Source organism: Myxocyprinus asiaticus, chromosome 16 (assembly GCF_019703515.2).
Source record: "Myxocyprinus asiaticus isolate MX2 ecotype Aquarium Trade chromosome 16, UBuf_Myxa_2, whole genome shotgun sequence".
NCBI classification, from domain to species: Eukaryota; Metazoa; Chordata; class Actinopteri; order Cypriniformes; family Catostomidae; genus Myxocyprinus; species Myxocyprinus asiaticus.
The window spans coordinates 20,837,702-20,858,331 of record NC_059359.1 but is presented as its reverse complement, the minus strand read 5'-3'; the positions used below and the strand labels follow the sequence as shown (position 1 = coordinate 20,858,331).

The 20,630-nt window shown below is 38.5% G+C and overlaps 1 protein-coding gene across 3 annotated transcripts in view; it reads right to left on the bottom strand.

Annotated features, from left to right (window-relative positions):
• bcan (brevican) overlaps positions 1-16,422 on the bottom strand; it is a 31,769-nt gene extending 15,347 nt beyond the window's left edge. For all 3 annotated transcript variants that reach the window (XM_051721971.1, XM_051721969.1, XM_051721970.1), the window contains exons 1-5: positions 16,279-16,422; positions 8,031-8,113; positions 7,398-7,775; positions 2,198-2,372; positions 1,878-2,005 (exon numbers count right to left, since the gene is read on the bottom strand). In XM_051721971.1, the coding sequence (XP_051577931.1) occupies positions 1,878-2,005; positions 2,198-2,372; positions 7,398-7,775; positions 8,031-8,106 (757 nt within the window). In that variant the 5' untranslated portion in view covers positions 8,107-8,113; positions 16,279-16,422. The remainder of the gene's footprint in view (positions 1-1,877; positions 2,006-2,197; positions 2,373-7,397; positions 7,776-8,030; positions 8,114-16,278) is intronic.
• Between the last annotated feature and the right edge of the window lie 4,208 nt (positions 16,423-20,630).

Below are 20,630 nucleotides of genomic sequence, written 5' to 3'. Positions count from 1 at the left end.
TGCCATTTATACAGCAATGGTGCTGATTAGTAACAGCTGCGCTTGAATGCGTGAGCTCGTTAAAATGTCACAGGTGATTGAGTCATAAGTGTCCCAATGTTCAGTGGATCAGTACCCTTACCAGTTCCTGAATTCATGTTCACAATATACTGATTCACAACATAGGGAGCTAGGGAGCTGATTGAGACACAGATCCTCAATGTGCATTCTTTTGTTTTCTTATGTTCTTGTGGACTGGTTCTGCGCCATTATCCACTGCCGAAGTTCGATTCCAATCCCCAAGAACGCAAGTACCGAGAGCGCAGGAAATTACCCGGATGTGTCCTTGAAATCGAGGATGCATCTGATGGTGACTTGTGGGCAAGAACTCGGTACTACGTTGGCAGACGAAGGACATTTATCGTTTTGTTTTGTTTTTTTCCTCAAGAGTGTCCTGCTGTAAGCTCGCAAAATTCTGACTGCTCGTGAGAGTCATTATACTCCGTCACCATTTGTTATTTTTTTGGGCTTCATTTTAATACAGTAATAAACATGGAGAAAACAAGTGTTTACAGACTTTATTCTTTAAATGTGTCACTAGTCCTGCAAAACCTCACTGGTGTGATGATATTAATGCTATCACTGGTGTGATAATGCCAGTAATTCTCTCACAGGATTCAAATGTGTTGTGATGGTTAATTGCACAACAGGAAGATCGCAGCACATCACAAAGCTCGTAATAGATGCGTTCTACATCCTCCTGTCCTTCTGAGTTTGTTCTTCCAAGGCAGCTTGGCAAGATTGGTCTTCATAAGAACACAAGTCCATTCTCTGCGTTCTTAGAATTGAGAAATACCCAAAGTCCTCTTCTGTCAAGCAAGAGATTGTGGGCAATATTAGAGAAAGTGTGTTCACGGATCCGTACTTCAAAAATTTACCGGAAATGGTAGACCATCCGGGCAACTTTGGGACACTCATTTCCACATAATATGATTTGGGACACCCTAATTCTCATCTCGGGTACTGTTTAGGGTGGATAGTGTCTGGATTGGGATGCAGGTTAGCTTTCACTTTCACATTCTTCTTGTGTTTTTGGTGATTCACATTCTTCATGCATACTGGGCAGGGAGAATAATTTTTAGCGAAAATTGACTTAAATATTGATGTTTCTCACCCACATCTATTATATAATTTCTGAAGATATGGATTACACCACTGGAGTCTTATGGATCACTTTTATGTTGCCTTTATATGCTTTTTGGAATGTCAAAATGTTGGCACCCATTCACTTGCATTGTATGGACCTACAGAGCTGAAATATTCTTCTAAAAATCTTAATTTGTGTTCTGCAGAAGAAAAAAAGTCATACACATCTGGGATGGCATGAGGGTGAGTAAAGGATGAGAGAATTTTCATTTCTGGGTGAACTCTTCCTTTAATGAATTGACAGCTAATTGAGTACTTTTGAAATACTGACATTTTGGCCTTAATATTACAGTATATGGTTCTATCTGCGGAACTTTAATATACAAAACTTTAAAGTTTTGACTTTAGTTTAGACCCATATATGAATATTTAATATTAGAACAATAATTTTTAAAAATTATAAAATGGCCACAGAAGACCTTGAAATGTCCTTCACTGACTTGTGTATGTGTTTAATTAATTTTCAACCACAATGCTAGATAGAACCTTATGAAACTGAGGTCACAAAATCCCAACCATTGAAGAAAAAACAAAAAATGTGTCAGTAACAAAATGTATTACATGAATTTGAAATACTTAGCCAAAATCAAAAGTTAGAAATGTGGAGCATACAATGCACAAGCATATAATTTGACTGGTTGCAAATGTGTTGTGATATTATCAGTGATGTTGTGACTAAATGAGCAGTTTACCATGAATGTTTTCCACATAGCAATACACGTCATACAGCTCATCAGTATCCATCACGCCATAGTTTCTAACCCCCGGTAATCCATCCATGTCTCCAAAACAGCCTTGACGAGGCATCTGGATTGGGTATCTGAGAAGGCATTACATAGAAACAATTGAAATTAATCATAAAGATACTTTTTTTAGTTGTCATTAGTCAAAACTATCAGGGCTTATCTGTCGTATTCCATTATGGCTTTATCTGTTATGATCAAAATGTTATGCAAGTATTACGCCTCGTAGAATGGCTTAGCTGTGTAATTTGATGTGTCAGTCCACTCACCTTACAGAGCGATCTGAAAGCCAGCCAGCATCACACTGCTCATAGCCACTGTGGTAGGCAGCCAGCAGCTGCTCTGGAGAAGCAATCTGAGCTCCAATGTCCTCACATGCATCTTTGGCTTCATTAAAAGTGAAGGCATAGCGACTGGAGGTATGGCGGTAGAGGAAGACGACACCTAAGAACACACAGTGTATCAGTGCTCTCATACTGCATATCAGTGCGTTTGAACTGTTAGTAAGTGTTATTTACCATTTTCTTTTCTGTAGAATATCTATACTAATCAAACATTATTAAAATGACCTCAAATGTACATAATGAAATTATAAATTATGAAATAATGAATCTTGCTTTTAAAGGAATTGTCCACCCAAAAATGAGAATTCCCCTTCTGTCACTCACTCGACGTTGTGTCAATGTAGTGACACTAAGGGTCGCCCTTTGGAGCCCCAAACACCTCTAATCTTTGAGAAAAGGCCAATTGGTGAGTGGAATTTGCATGCCACTCCCCCGGACATATGGATATAAAAGGAGCTGGCTCGCATCCACTCATTCAGATTTTTTCTTCAGAGCCGAGCGGTTGTGGGTCAGCGAGCTGAATTCCACTGCCGGTCCATTCACCTCAGATAGAAGCGTATAGAAGCAGGATGAGTCCTTGACTGCTGCATCGGAGAGCGCACTGGCAATGTCGGATGCCGAGGACTCAACTGGGCTGCCACCTTCGGGTCTGCCCGCCCAGTCTGAGGCCGCCGCAGAGCTGACCGCCATGCTTGCCCGGGCCGCCGCGAGTGTCGGGTTGGACTGGAACTCTCCACCCTCCCCTGAGCCCTCGCGGCTAGATGACTGGTTCCTGGGCATGGCTCATGATCCCGTACCACGTCTGCTCACCGAGGGTGTCCCCCTGCGGTGGCGAAAGCCCAGGTGGCTCCGCCACAGCCCAAGCCCAGTTCTCGGCCCCAGCATAGAACCCCCCACAGGAAGCTGACGCCCCCCCGCCTTACGACCAGGTGCAAGGACCCGGAAGGCTCCTAGGCGCCCCTGAGACGGACAACCCAGGGAGGGAGATGTCCGCTGCTACCATGTAGCTGGTATCCAGATCACTCCGTCACCCGGTGGAGGTCCAGGAGGTAAATCTTGTGTTCCCTTTTGTTTTGTATTCGCCGCACCCCGAACGGGCTGGTACCCACATTTTCCAAAAAATAGCGGTTTGCTCACTCCTTGGGTCACACGGTCGGTGTTTACAACCGCCGTTATCACGGCGACCGGACACTGAGCACCTGCGACTTGGATGTCGAGAACACGGGCCCCCCGCCTTTGTGTGCCCGACCGCACCACACTCACACCCATGGCCAGGCGGTTGTGACGAGTTATAAGGATGGGCAAAAAGTCCCTCCTCCCCCATCGCCGAGCCCCCCAATGCCGGGTACATGGAGCAAGGTAAGTGCTTCGTGGGCCCCCTCAGTGCAGGCACGAGTTCGAGACGAAGCAAGGCTCCTCGACGTGGCGTCCCCTGCTCCCCCCCCCCATCTCGAGGCCCCACCCACAGGTACGTTAGACGCGATTGTCTTAGTGCCCTTGGCCGGAACTTGGACACATGGTTAGCATTTTCCAACCCGTCGCAGTGGCTGGTCAGGACCATCTGACTTGGCTATGCGATTCAGTTCGCCAGGCGTCCGCCCCGGTTCAGCGGTGTCCGCTTCACCTCGGTGCAGGGCGAGAATGCTGCCACCCTGCGTGCGGAGATCGCGACCCTTCTGCGCAAGGGCGTGATAGAGCCTGTCCCTCCAGCCGAGATGAGGAAAGGGTTCTACAGCCCTTACTTCATCGTGCCGAAGAAAGGCGGTGGGTTGCGGCCAATCTTGGACCTGCGAGTTTTGAACCGGGCCTTACACAGACTCCCGTTCAAGATGCTGACGCAGAAGCACATTTTGGCATGCGTCCGGCATCAAGATTGGTTTGCGGCGGTAGACCTGAAGGAAGCGTACTTTCAGGTCTCGGTTTTACCTCGTCACAGACCCTTCCTACGGTTTGCTTTCGACGGCCGGGTGTATCAGTACAAGGTCCTCCCCTTTGGCCTGTCCCTGTCCCCTCACGTCTTCACGAAGGTCACAGAGGCAGCTATTGCCCCGTTAAGGGAAGTGGGCGTCCGCATACTCAACTACCTCGATGACTGGCTGATTCTAGTGCACACTCGAGAGTTGCTGTGCGCACATAGAGACCTGGTGCTCAGGCACCTCAGCCATCTAGGGCTTCGGGTCAACTGGGAAAAGAGCAAGCTCTCCCCGGTTCAGAGCATCTCTTTTCTCGGCATGGAGTTAGACTCGGTCTCAATGATAGCACGCCTCACAAGCGAGCACACACAGTCGGTGCTGAACTGCCTGAAGTCATTCAGGTGGAAGACAGCGGTTCCACTGAAACACTTTCAGTGGCTCCTGGGGCCTATGGCATCCTCGGCGGCGGTCACGCTGCTCGGGTTGATGCATATGAGACCACTTCAGCACTGGCTTCAGACTCGAGTCCCGAGATGGGCATGGCGCAGCGGCACACATCGCGAGGCTATCACGCCACTCTGCCGCCACTTATTCAGCCCTTGGACAGACCTTGCATTTCTGTGGGCAGGAGTCCCTCTACAGCAAGTGTTACCGGTTACACCCTCATGCCATCCCAGATGTGTATGACTTTCTTTCTTCTGCTGAACACAAACAAAGATTTTTAGAAGAATATTTCAGCTCTGTAGGCCCATACAATGTAAGTGAATGGGTACCAAAATTTTGAAGCTCTAAAAGCACATACAGGCAGCATAAAAGTAATCCATATGACTCAAGTAGTTAAATCTTTACCTTCAGAAGCGATATGATAGATGTGGGTGAGAAACAGATCAGTATTTAAGTTTTTTTTTTTTTTTACTATCAATTTCCATTTTTACTTTCACATTGTTCTTCTTTTAATTTTGGTAATTCACATTCTTGTGCATATCGCCACCTACTGGGCAGGGAGGAGAATTTATAGTAAAAAAGGACTTAAATATTGATCTGTTTCTCACCCACCTATCATATCACTCCTGAAGACATGGATTTAACCACTGGAGTCGTATGGATTACTTTTATGCTGCCTTTTTGTGATTTTTGGAGCTTCTAAATTTTGGTACCCATTCATTTGCATTTTGAGGACCTACAGATCTGAATAAAAATCGCATTTGTGTTCAGCAGAAGAAAGTCACACACATCTGGGATAACATGAGGGTGAGTAAATGATGAGAGAATTTTCATTTTTGGGTGAACTATCCCATTAATGTTCTTTTAATTTTAACATTTACCATCAGTTCATTCAAAATGTTTAAGATACTATATTTATTTTTTCACAAGTGACCATAAATTTTTTTTTTTTTTTAAAGGTTAACAATACTTGAAATCTCAGGGGGTATTTCAAGTAAATATTTTATGTCACAGGGGTTCAGCTGATGAAAAAGTTTGGGAACTTAGGCTAAAGCTTCTAAACCATGTTAATATACCTTAGTCAGTACATGAGCCATATTAAATTTTTTGCTAACAAAACCAAGGCTGTGAGGGATACGGTTCAATTGATTTGACTATTTAATACCTTGATGTCAATCATTCAGCTAATTAAATAAAAAATACGTTATGCCAAATAAATGACAGAAAAAAAAAAACTCTGGAAAACATGGGTAAATACTAAGTTATCTCAAATTGTAAGAAAACTGTTTACTCGACATATGCTTAAGTTTTTACTATTCTTATTGTTTTAATTAAGTGACCGTTACTCTCTAAATCTTAAAGTTGTCATTAATAAAAACATTTAAGTGGTCCTAATTAAACAGTACTTGAAATGTCACATACAGTGTATATAACTCAAATACATACGCTCTTTAAACTTTGGCTTCAAGTACTACAAACTCAAAATTATCAAGTACAAAATTGCTGATGTTTAGAATACCCATAAGCCCTTGCGCTTGAATAATTGATGTATGTTTGGACAAAACAAGGGAGCTTATGGAGAAAAATAATAATTGTTACTTAAAAATGTATATAGTTTTAATTCTTATGACTATTGCTGTTATTTTTTGTAGCTGGTTGATAGTTGTGATTTGTGTGAAGTCATCATGAGGGTGTTTAGTGTTACGTCTGGTGAACTTGCAGCCTGTTAAATTCAGGCCATTTTTCTTGACTCAGTTATACTTTACAAAAGTGCAGATTTATGTACACTAAGAAGTACTGAGGAGAATCCAATGTACCTTTTGGCTAACTGAGATTTCAGTCTTAATTTCCCATATACTGTATGAGACGTGCTATAACTCTATTTAAATAATTAAATAAAAACAATGATACTTTAATAACAGATGAGTTAACTAGTTAATGTTACTTAACAAGATTAAGTTCAGTTTACTTTGAAAAAGTATGCAAACTGATTGCCTTGAAAAACTTAAGTAAGGTCAACTAATTAGATTTTACAGTGATACTGTAGACATGAGCTGCATTCAAATCGCATACTGTGAAAGTATGTACTGCTTTTGATGAAGGAAGCACTTCTCGGACAGTAAAACAGTACATCCTTTAGGTATGCATGGAAGAAGTATGAATAGATTGCGGGAATACTTAATCTGGGAACGTGAGCATTGTCCCATGACCTGAATATATGATGTAAAAACAACAACCGTTAAAATAATCTACCCTGTTTTTGTTAAACAAGCACCATATAAACACAAGAAACAAATTTCTTGGTATATATAGCTCTTACTGTTGTCCCAACTCACGGTTCTCCACCACTTTTTACGTTCTTTGAACGTGAAGTCTCCTCAGCTCCGGAGGCATCATGTGATAGTAAACTGTCCAGTCTTTCTGCACTTCAGAATCTCCCCAGAAATAATAGTTATGTGGGTAGTTCTCGCTTACTGTTTTATGAATACTGAGAAATCGGACATATTTCTCCATTGGACATACTACTCCATACAGTTTTTAGCATACTTTATAGTAAGGAAGTATAGTTATTCGGATGATCTAGAACATTTAGATTATACAACAACCTCAAATCTACATAATGATGTATGTTTATACCTCACAGCCTCATTTTCAATCACTAGAATGTTTTATATGGCATCTCCCCTGACTACAGTCTATTATTATCTTGACTACATATGGCAAGATCTAAAGTTTAGTCACAGACCATGGCTTTAAAATAAAATCACCTTTTACTTTGACCTGGGCCTGGTCATGTGCGTCCTCCAAGCCGTGCTGGACCTCACAGCGGTAGAAGCCTGTATCGTTGTGTATCAGGTCATCCAGTCTGAGGGTGAGATCAGCTGAGGAGGCAGCATAGTTCAGAAGTGACGCTCTGCCTTTATACAACTCACTCACCTTTACCCGCTCCCCACGGGCCACTAGGATCTCTGTTTCTCTGTTTGATGAAAGAAAGCTCCATTTGACTCGTGGTTGGGTAAGTACCACATGCCGTCCCAGAGAGGGAGGCTGGGACAGAGACACCAGGCAGGGCAGAATCAGGGAGCCCCCCAGAATGGCAGACACAGGAGAGGTATCAGGAATGGTCACTTGTAGTGTGGTCTCATCTGAAGAAAAGGCATTAATAAGTGGGAGCTTTAAAATAAATTCTAGTGTGCATTTAAATTACTGTCCTTGCATTGCTGGAAAGCAGTAAAATGCATATTTTTGCTGATGCTCAGTGGCTAAAATGATTGATATTCACTCTGACCTGCCATCCAATGCAGCCTATGAGGCCACGCAAAATGGTCTCTAGAGTGAATGTGACCTTAAGTGTTATTTATCATTAATCATGTTCTGTGTGCTGTAGAGGTGAGACACACCTGCGGCAGGACTGAGGACGGTAGAAGATGACAGGACAAAGAGACAGATGGCACGCAGCAGTAGATGCAGGAACATCGCCGATCTGAGACCAGAACAGAGAAAGGCAGGAGTGAGGCATTGTAAAGTCAAATGGAAACTGTGAAAAGTGTAATGTCATTTTACATGGGAGTGAAAAAGGATTTGACTTCAATGAGATTACAAAAGATGTTGTCAATGTGATCAGAAATGAAAGAAACAAACATATATTTTTTTTCTCGGTACAGTCATTTATGTAACTTAACTGCATTCTGTTCCAATGCGAGTTCATGGATATTCATGGGGGAAATGACACACTGCCTTGTGTGAGAAAGTGAGAAAATGAGAAAGTTCTTTGTGCCTTGGCTGTTGCCAGATTGCTTGAATTCTTATACTCACTGGAAATTTGACATAAGAGCCTATTAAACTATGAATTCTAAATGTAGAATTTTTTATTTTATTTTTTTGCCACAATAGCATTGTGTTTTGTAATCTGTTCAAATAAGGAAAAGCTAAATCTTTGTTTAAAGGCATGAGACTGAACAATACAAAACAGAAATGCTTGCCTGCAGTTTTTTAAATATTCCACAGAGTCCAACAAAACAGTCAAACAGCACAGACAACACATTTTCACTGCAGACCCACAGCACAGATTTTTAAAGGGTGTGTTTATTCTTTATACAAGGAAACTCCGCAAACTTATAATTTGTGCTGAATAACAGTTTAATTTGTTTTATTTAGCCTTGAAGACATGGAATTTATGTGTGGCTTTACATTTGCAAAAGGCTTTTTATTTCAGAGGTTATTTGATGGCTTGCTGAGGATTTGGCAACCCTGTGCTATGTCCAGCTGGCATGATTCAGATATTTGGAGACTTTGGGAGCTCTTGTATGTGCTCAGAATTCTGACAATTCACCAAACAGACTAGCTTTCCTTTTTCCCCAGACATGAGCATTTCTTTACCAGTACATCCATCTCCACTAATGTCATCTTTATGCACCTGTCTCTATGCAGCCCTTAAACCACACAGAGAGCACAATATAGGCTGTGTTAAGCGAAATGCTTTAGTGAAAAAAGGGAATGTTTTTAATGGGTAGATTGTTTCTAAGTGATGCAGGCTGAAATAAATACATAAAGGACCACCTGATAGATCCACTCAAAAACTGTTTGTAAAGACTGAATGAATTGCATAGTTATTCCTCCAAGAATGGGCTAGAAACAGCAAACTAGACATAACACTGTAGACATTTACTGTAACTTTGACATATTTTAAATATCCCTGAGACATTTAGAAAACCCAACAAGAATTGAGTAAGTTTCAGTAGTAATTTTGTTACACAATTTCCACATTGGACTGCAGTCACCATTTAAATTAAGTGGAAGGTATTGAGTTGATTACATCAATTTAACATGATAACATATCATTGAGTTTAAATTCTTTTAACGACAGGATGTTTACAAAGATGTCTATCTAAAATAAGCAGCAATTTAAGCAGCTAATTGTTACTCTTCTATGTTTCCATGAAATCTTTTACAACCATCCAGATGTGAAATTAAAGACTTTTGGGAAAGACCTTGTGTAATGTTATCTAATAGAGCTCAGGCTGATGGAATGGAATTTTACTAATTCAGTGTGAGTTTTAATCGACAGAGAGACATGCAATGGAACAGGCATTTTGGTCTGCTGAATAATTAATCTGTCCAGGGGCAGACTGGCCATAGGAAGAACTGGGACTTTTCCCAGTGGGCTGGGCTTGAAACAGGGCTGAATAGGTGGCGATAAGCTGAAACAGGCCGCCGCAATATGCAGAAAAGGACAGCGACACAACCCACCTCCCAAAGGTCATACTAACAAAAATCATATTTTTTATAATAAGTGCAAAAAGTGTTAGATGCTATTTACACCCCAGTGTAAATAGTGATACTATTTTCACTTCTAATTAAATATTAATAAGGCATCACTTCTGTGTGTTTATTTAGAGTTGCACAGACACTGTACACAAACCCCTAACTCTAAACCTCACCATAACCTTACCTTACAAAAATTAACCATTGTTTTATTACAGTAACAATAGTATCACAATGGTATTTTGTTGTAAAATCATAATAACCACAAAATTAAACATGGTTACTATATTAACATCATAATACTGTAGTAACACCATGGTTAACCACATTAAAACTATGACTTCCAGCTAAAAACATGGTTCCTACAATATTACTAAATAGATCATAAACCATGGTTAAATTTACCCAGATCAAACCTTTCTCTCAACTCCCCGATCGTCACAGTAACCAAATCACTGCAAGGCAATCAACTTTTATACTAATTTTGATTTATTATTATAAGTATTATGTAGTGTTAAACTAAATGGAGACAGGAAACAGGATGGGAAAAAGTGGGACAAAAGGGAAATCGAATCCGGAACCGTCCGCACAAAAAAAATACAGATGCATCATCTTTACACACTATGCCATTGCAGGAACACTTAAAAAGCAGTTTGTCTTTCAATTCTGTGCAATAGCGGCACTGTGTGGCAGGTGTTATTTACACCTAGTGCAGATAGTCACTACATGAATGGCTATATATACAGTATATATAGGGTTGGGGAGTAACGGAATACATGGATGGGATTACGTATTTAAAATACAAAATATTAGTAACTGTATTCCACTACAGTTACAATTTTTATAGTTGGTAATCAGAATACAGTTACATTCAAAAAGTATTTTTATTACTGAAGAGATTCCTTAGCATTTTATTGTCATTTGTTCCATTTAATATGTAGTCTGTTCAGTTGGAAAATATTTATTTATATAAATATTTATATAAATGATGTGATCCAAAGAGCGTTTGAACAGAAACACTTTCTTATGATGTTACATTAATAAGACCAAACAAGTAAGTTTGGGGCAGCATAAATAGAAATAAGCCTTGTGTAAATTATCATGTAAACAGTTAGCTTTATGATAAGCTAAAATGCTATTTATAGCTATTTTAAATGCATCTGTTACCAGGATTATCAAGAAAATCCATGTTAGATCATATTTTTTTTATTTATTTAATTTTTTCTGTAGGAAGACCTTTGATAATAGAGCAAAAATCTTATTCTTGAGGAACACTTTTGTATTTTTTTCTGTAAAAATATCTAAAAATCCTTAAAACAAGAAAAATTTGCTTTATTTTGTTTAAGAAGCAACACTGCATAACATACAGTATTTAGGCTTTTTTCAGAGAATGTATTTTTAACATGTGTATTTTGTCTTACTATACTGGCAGAGTTCTTAGAGTCAAAACAAGTTAAAAAATCTACCAGTGCTGAAGAAGTAATCCAAAGTATTTAGAATACGTTACTGACCTTGAGTAATCCAACGGAATACATTACAAATTAAATTTTACAGCATGTATTCTGTAATCTGTAGTGGAATACATTTTAAAAGTAACCCTCCCAACCCTGTATGTATGTATGTGTATATATATATATATATATATATATATATATATATATATATATATATATATATATATACAGTATATGCAGTATATAGAAAGAAAGAAAGAAAGAAAGAAAGAAAGAAAGAAAGAAAGAAAAAGTAGTCAATCAAAGATATGGCCCTTTGAGCTCTCTGATCCAGACAGAGATCTAGCAGAAGTGGTTGAATGTAAGTACAAGACAGGAACTACAAAGCTCAGTAAAAGCTGAATTCATGGCACAAAAGCCTCAGACAGACAAGGTCAGGAAGTTCTGACGCCGTGGTGCATTTTCAGAGATGCAGAGAAATGGGTACATAGAAACGGTGCATGGCTAGGAGGGAAGGAGAGAGAGGGAGGGATAGATGGATGGAAACTGGCATGAACTGGTTGAACTGTAGTTGGATACAATAATGGCTGTTTAAGACTACTGAAGTGTAGAAGAAGAGGTGTGTGCGCACATTCAGATACATCTTCTAAAAGTACTCTTAGACTTTAATCTCCAGTTTTGGTTAGGAGAAAAGCTCATCATTTTTAGTGGCAGTTTTCCAAAAGTCTTCCAAAAAGGAAACACTAGGAACTAGGATGGTTGCACAGTTGAACTATCAATTAAGCTGTCATTTTCATTATAATTTATTTGTCCAAAACTGTACTATACACTTCTAGCTGCATCACTGTTTAACAGCGACTGCAAGCATGTGCGTAGACAGCTTTGATCAGTATCTCTGCTGTATCCTGCTGCTCTTTTGTGCATTACCAAACCCCTCAACCACATTTCCATAAGCCAAGAGTAAAAGAAGCCAGATTGAGGGCAAACATGGCAGATAGGGCCCAGCAACCTCAGGAGTGCTTAGCAGGCATCTCTAAGGACGCCTGCTGTCTGGAATACAGAATGACTTCACCTTTACAAACAGATGAGAAGAGAGTCCAGGCCTTTATAATTTAGGTCCCAACAGGCTGAATAGAAAGGATGATGGGGAAGTAGGTGGGAAATTTTACTGACATCGCACCAGTGACTATGTATAAAGTGACAATGTGTATATGCCTGAATAAACAGGCGTATACATATACAATTTTAAATTGCTGTTGGTTGCTAGTAGTCATTCCTTCTCGACCACAATATCCTTTATCAGATGATGGATCAATGTCTGCACTTTTTATGGTGGTTGGTGCATCATATTGCTTCTCATTTGCATAAAACTCTACTCGCCAATGGCTTTTGTCAAGCTTTTGTTGCTGGAAACTGCTAACTCTCGTTGAAAATTAATGATTTCCTGTTACTGTCTTATCACAAGTTGTTATACACTCACTGAGCACTTTATAAGGAACACCTGTACACCTATTTATTCATGCGATTATCTAATCAGCCAATCATGTGGCACCAGTGCAATGAATAAAAATCATACAGATATGGGTCAGATTTTTCCTGCACTGTCAGACAAGAAAGCAGACAGTTTTCCCACTCTCTCTCTCTCAGTGGAATGTAGCTCTGTGTAGCATTTTCCCTTTGCCATCTTTTTTCTTTTTTACTTTTTTTTTCATGTATTGTTACAGTATGTCACCTTGCCATAAACACTAGAATTGCTCTCTCAGTGGCACTGCCACCCTGAAACTCCACCCCTCCTAACCCTGTATGACTCTGAAAGTTGAAAATTACTGCCTCATTAGGCTGTAAACAAAGACTGGAAGGTATCAAGGCATGTCCAAATCCAATATCTGTCACATCCTGTCTACTAAGATTCCTTGATCTGATCTGTTTTTGAAGGCAGCATAAATCCAGACTTCACTGCCAATGATATACAAAAATCCTGTGAATGTGGTTTGCTGGTTGATTGAAAGAATAAACATGGTATCTGATGGAGTGCATGAAAACAGCAATTAGTTTAGAAATCTCCCTTTTTCTTCTTCAAATAATGACTCAATTTCTAGCAAGAAATAAGCATTGTACAGTAGTTTCTAAATATTTTCTGGGGTGTGTCTAAATATCACTAGAAATCATTTTAGATCACTGCCAGTCGCTGCCAGTAAAGTTACTGACTGACTGGTCAGTGCGATATCAAGGCAGCTTCCTCAGATTTCTGACGCAGCCTCTGTGTGACTTTGTCCATTACCAGGGGCAACCGGTTTTACCCCCAGAAACAAAGATCAACCGGAACTCATGTAGAGAGAGAGAGAGACAGCAATTCAGTTGTTCCCAGGCTGCAGATGTCTGAGGTGTTATTAGCCAAGTAGGCTGTGGTAGATCTGGCTCGTTTGTGGTATAGACTGACTTGCCAAACATGCAGCCATTCTCTCTGAGCTTTGAAACTGCAGAAAATAGATTTGAATGGTGGACTGAGTCTCACTTAGTGAATTGAATCAGCATAAAATAAAATAAAAAACACAAAATACATGGTTTTGAACAATTATGATAGTAAATTTAAAGGTGCAGTTAGTAAAAAATAATTAATGTAGTCTTAGACTTACACTGACACCTAGTGGCCTGGATGCAGCATCATTCAAATGCAATAGTTTTCAGTTACAGATGCCATTGTAAAAATTCACAATTCACAGTCAGTCATTATTAATTTAATCTATGAGTGAAAGTGTCCAATAACAGGGTGGTTACTGAGATTAAGCGAGTAGTATTCGGCTGATCATGTAGATTCTAACATGGCAGCCCCCATGAGTGGACCCTCTCCGTGTAGAATAAGAGCTTTTTATTAGGTTACTGATGTGACTGGAGTCTTCATCTCATGTGTGTGGTCATGTTTTTTACATAGATTCCAGGGCTATGGGGAGGAGGTAACTCACCCAATAATCAAAACAAGCAAGTACAGACATGACCTTAATCACATCTAATAAATGAAGAAGACAAAACGTGAGACATACAGAGACCATCGTGTCCCTTATATGTAAATTTCCTCTTCACATCAGAGCGATTAGAACTTGCATTGACTGCTGCACAATAAAATTAGGTCAGATCTGTCCTGCAGGGGTTTATGTAAGAGATTTAGGTATAGACTTAAGTTTCTTCACACAAGGACACCTAGTTAATTTAAGAGTTTATTAAAAAGTTTATTTTATTAAATTTAAGTGAGGTTAAAAAAAAAAAAAAAAAAAAGCATAAACATATGTATTTGTTGACAACATCTTAGTCTAGGTTTTAAAGAAAGGATAATCGTGGATTCCTCACAGCAGGAGGCAAACAGTTTAACTTAATCTGTCAGATGGTATGAAGGATCATCATTTCTTTATCATATAACTGAGTGAAAAAAACTCACATGCACAGACTGACTTTAGCTCTGTTAAACCTATTTGAGCGATGGGCTCGGAAACGAGCTGTGCCACCATGATGAATGATTTCTGTAGTGGCCATTGTACTCAGTGGAATTTTACAGCCAATAAAGTGTTGGAATTTTACAGCTGAAACCACAGTGTAGACACTAACATTCAATGTCTCAATAAAATCAACTTGTATAAGCACTGGAATAACTGCAGATGTAGACCAAACAGGTACTCATGAATCATGTCTCTTTCTCTCATGCTAGATTTGGCACCTGGATTTCTGCTTAGTTTGTTCCACAAAGCATAATCATCCAGCAGGTGTGTTGTAGACACCCCCTCCCCATTTGCCTAACCATTTCTATTTTCTGTGCCTACAAAGCCTTTAGTCTTGGGTACAGTATGAAGATGTACAAAGTCACTCTGTATTCTGGGGCTAAACTCGGCATGCTTTCAGAATGGCATTTTAAACAGCAGACTCTCTCATTAACATTTTGGACAACTAAAACACTGGCTCCAGTCCTAAGCTGGACAAACACAAAGCCAACTACTCAGAGTCCGTTTTAAATAGTATGTTAGTTATAGTTTAGCATTAACATGGGAAAAAAGCTTAAGGACTAAACCCACTTGATTAATTTGTTCTTAAATTAAAAAGCTGCCACTTCCAACACTCAGTTATGTGTAAATTATTGTCTGCAGATTTAAATAACTTCCATGTGCAATTGATCACTTTTCTACAGTAACTTTTCTATGCACAAAAAATACTTTGCACGTTTAGATAATGGCAAAACCAAAATATAGAGATAACAATAAATGATTGCAGGTTTACTGTTTGCTATAGCTACCGCAAATCCATTTATCCTAATTGCAGTCAGTATTTCAGTGAGAAAACAAGCTTTATAATACAAGACACTTAATGTCAGGAACAGGTGGCTTCTCTTTGACAGAAGGCTCAGTCTGTGTAGACTAGTTTACTTAAGTGCTGTCCAACACTGACAAGCTTTCAAACACATTCTAAACGAATTCTAAAATTACTTCTAAATACAAACAATCGGGGAATCCTATAGGCTATGATAAGACGTCCTTTAACAAAGAACAATTATTAAATCATATTCTAACAACATTTTAATGCATCACGTTCCGTATAATCTTGGCATGCAAATTTACAAATTAGCGTGATGTTGAACATTCGGCGTCGGCTGTAGCAGACTAAAGGCCAATCCACAGAGAAGATGCAACATGAATATTCGGCACAGTAATGTCCTTCATTGCATGTGTGCTGCACCGTGATCAAACTTAAGGAAAACGTAGACGGCATAAAATGTTCAAGCATAACCGACATTAATGTTTCAAAAGTCAAAATCACAACTCATTTAGTAAATCTAAATAGCAAAAAATAAATTGAAAATTAAAATAATTATAATAATCATCATAACAAATACAAATTATACGGAATTATTATAGGCGAATTATTGTTTTAATTTAAAGTCACATACCCCTTTCCGAATATTCAGGTGAGATTTCTGTTTAAAAGTGCGATCTTGTCTTAGTCTGAGGATGATGGATGATGTGTGCTCCGTTCAGTGGAGGAGAAGAAAGAGAGAGAGGGTGGAGGAATAAACGCGCGAGAAGGATCTTTGATCAACCCACTCTCTTTAACCAACAGGGTTCATTTTCCTATTTGACCCTTGGCGCGATGAACAAAGTAGGACGGGACGGATGAAAAATTAGAATACAGAGAGGCGCAGATGGAAATGACATTCACACCTGAAATGTTATTTTCCAATAAATAAAAAACAAAAACGCTGGTGTCATTTCAGGGGTGTAGTTTTTGTTTTTCTGTGTAAACGTGCGCTAGACGGAAGTTGTACCACGTCTTGCTTTTTGTTTTCATCGAGTGCAGCGCTTTTTAGACATTAAAAACACTTTTTTGAAACACCCACGGCGTTGTTTTTGGTTTTGCGCAAGGACGCGTTCGGTGTGAACGGCCCCTATTTCTGTTTGGACGCGGCGTCGCGTGCTGTAGAGCCTTTCAAAATTACTAATGTTACGATCACTCGAGTTCCTTATAAAGACTGTGCTTTTGCTTAGAGAAAATGCAAGATATGCTGATTTTGTTTTTTATGCTTAAAAAAGACCTAAAATAAAAATACAGTAGCCTATATATGCTTTAAGTTCTACAATATGAAAAGGTAAAACTCAGTTCCTCCAGTGAAATGTTGGGGAATCGTTTGCAAAAATATCTTGAGGAAATATAAGCTACTCCTCACTGAATCGCTCTGTTAAACTTTGTATTAAGCAAGAGTCCGAGGGTGAATGCCACAATGAATGCTTCGGTTCATTCAAATGCTTTGCTAACAGACTATTTGAGAAATGAGAATTAGGCTAAATGATTATGTAAACATTCAGTTCTGCAAGCATCTTATGTTAGATAATTAGCATTCTCAAGGCTAGATGTAAGCTACACATTGATGAAACGGAGTCTGTTCACTCAAAAAATGAAGTCTTTACCCTTAGCCTACTAAACCGAATTTTAGAAAGTTTTTACCAAAAAATGTAGTCTTTCATTCAGATTAAGTCAGTTTCATTGAACCAGCATAATTTAGTTGGATTAGGACAAATCAATGTACTATAGTAGTCCTAACTTGAGTAGGATCGTCAAACTCAATTTACTAAGGTTTTATCCAATTAACTTTCTTATGTTGACCCAACTTAACTTATTTTAGTAATCATTAGCAAGGACTAAAAACGGTCCAAGGAACGAAAACTGAAAACGGACAAAAGTTTTAGCGGAATGTAATCGAAAACCAGAACAAAGTGATTTTCAATTGTTCCAAAGTGAAAACTTTATTTTTAAATGCTGGTAACCGGTTATAACCGGTTAATTTTGTTCCGATAATTTTTTTCATGAAACCAAAGGCCAAAGGGTTTATCAGAGTAAATTTCTGGAACTACACCACTTCATGCTGCCCGAAAAAAAATGAAACATGTGCTTTGATCCTGAAGGAAACTGCTGCATCACACATTTCTTTGCCTAATTGCACGTTGTGGATGTCGTATTCTCTGAAGGAAGACCTTTTTAACAACTATGTATAAATTCTACATATGCACGGCTAATCCAGATACAAGGAAAACACTGTTAGAGGTAAAAAAAAAAAAATTACATTTGTCAGCTGTTTCCAAGTCTTCACAGAATTATTGTTAGATATGATGCATTAATACAGATTTGATGCTGCCAGGTTTTGACTCAGAAGCAGATCTGTAAATAAAATTATACTTAACTGTTAATTTAGTGCTTGTTATAATTTCTATACCGATAAATCCACCACACAGGGAAAAAAATAATTGCTTACTGTATTTTCGCTTATTTTGGTGAGGCAAGGCTTTATTTTGCGACTGCTAATGAAGGTAAGCAGCATTTAAATTAAATATCACTTCAAAGTGTTCGTCCATCCTCAACCTAAGCACAAGCACCATTCTTCACCACAATGGTAACCCCAAAAACATTAAACTTAACAAATCCCATATTCTCATCTTTCTCAAAAATAACACTTAATTTAAACACTTGTTCTCCCTATCCAGTCCCATGCAAAGCATGCTGGTAAACGGAAATTCCCTTGCCCAGTTTTATCAATGCTATATTAACACCACAAAAGTACTCATGTAGTCCCAACTCAAATAGATTAAGTACAGTTCAATTTCACAAATTCAAGTTGTGCCAAAGTCTTCTACACTGAAAACCCTAATAAGTTGACCCTAAAAACTTGTTCCCTCAATTTAATTGAATAACAGCGTCTCCAAAACATATATAATTAAGTTCAGTTAAGTTGCCATTCATATAGAATTAACTTAACTATTTAGGCTAAGTCAGCCAGATGCAAGTAGACTTAACTCAGGTTTGCTATGTAAATATTGTTGTTTCCGTTGTTAATAATCTTAATTGAATTGATTCAACTGTAGATTAAAGAATAGAACAGCTCAAATAAAGAGCATAACTAATTCTAGGTCAGTCATTAAATAAACTTAATTCTTCAAAGAAATGCATACATACCTGCATGGTAACTGCACATGCACAGAGAGAATTAATCAACAGGGTCCAACTTGACCAAAAGGGACACAGATCACCCTAATGGTGACATCACACGAAATGACTATTTGCAACAAAACAACATAAATAATACTACAAAAGAGCTAAAACTTCTGTAAATTCTTAATTACAACTATTTAAATGCCCCCATGACATCCCCTTGATCATGGAAACATAATTAAATAATTCAAGCACAAAGCATAATGGGTATTCCCCATAGCCTCAATTTTTTACACAAAAGTTTGAGTTATAAACACATAAAATCTTAATTTTGAAGATAAGTTCAATGAACTCAAATATTTGAGTTATGAGCCCAATACCTGACAATTCAAGTAATATTTAGTTAAGACAACTTGATATTTCCAGTAATGACAACTTTAGAGTTTACAGTGTAGAATTGGGTTGCTTTAGTTCATTTTAATTAAGTAAATTGAATAAGCAGCAAAAAAAAATAAAAATAAAAATAAAAAATAATAAAAGAAAATTATATTTTTATTTTTGAACCTTATTACCTCTACATGTTATAGGCCTATACAAACCTTTTCATAATTGGAAGTACTGACATTGTTGCTGATGCTCTCCCAACAAAGAGAAATTTGTGTAAATGTTGGTGACCTCTAATAACCAGATACCACAGTAATGATGAGACAACTGCTCAGAGAAATGACCAGTTCGCAATGGCTTCGATATGAGTCATTGCTGATTCACATTTGTAAATTTGAATCTGATCCATTTGTGAGTCATGTTTGTGAAGTTGACCACAGGTGGGCATAACAGACCAGAGTCTAGCCTCCTGGTAAAAACAGTAGCAATCCATCATGGAGACGGAGGGTTGCATTACTGTCTCATAGGTGACATGGAGAGAGGAGGATGAATATGGCTTCTCTTGACTATCACATACTCTTGACACTATCGGGTACTAGCAGAATTTAACAAATCAACACAGCATTCAAGAGACTATGCCTCACAAATCCTGCTGTAGGTGAAGACAGCCTTTAATTTTTGAGTCTAAGCAGAAACAGACCTTGTCCAAGTTAATTTAGAGAGGGTTATGATACAACCCCACACATTTTGACAGACGGCAAAATAAAATCCTTTATAGAGAATCCTGAAATTGTTTAAAGTTGAGGATTTATCAATCTGCTTTAACTGACACCTTACTAGCATGAATCATCTATGTAGACCTGTAACTGTATTGAATAGCACACAGAAGTTCACTACTAGATAAGTAAAAGTACTGATCTTATTGTCTTAAAAAAGGCCAAAATTTAGGGTGATCACAAACATTTGGTCATGCTTAATCAACAGGTGCACCTTAATCAGATTCCACAGATAACATCTAGAGCTCTCTCTTCATTACACGTGTAAAGGCCAAACTAAAGTTTATATAAAATTACAGTATATTATTTATTGGTTCTTTCATTATGATAATCTTTTAGTAATGAGAAAGGGTACATCTTGCGTTACCACAAGATTACCTCTGCCTGCCAACCACTGAGGATTTGAAAACTTGATCCCTTTTACAGACATTACTACTATCCATATCCAAGCCACAACTGGGAAAGTATGAAGTCACACTGACTGTTGTCTCTCTACAGCACTCCCCATTAACCCTGATTTCATCCCAAACTTTTCCAGCCAAAATGTGTTGGATTTCATTAAAAGACAAGTTGAAGTAATAGTTCACCCAAAAATGAAAATTCTCTCATCATTTACTCACCTTCATGCAATCCTCATATGTGTATGACTTTCTTTCTTCTG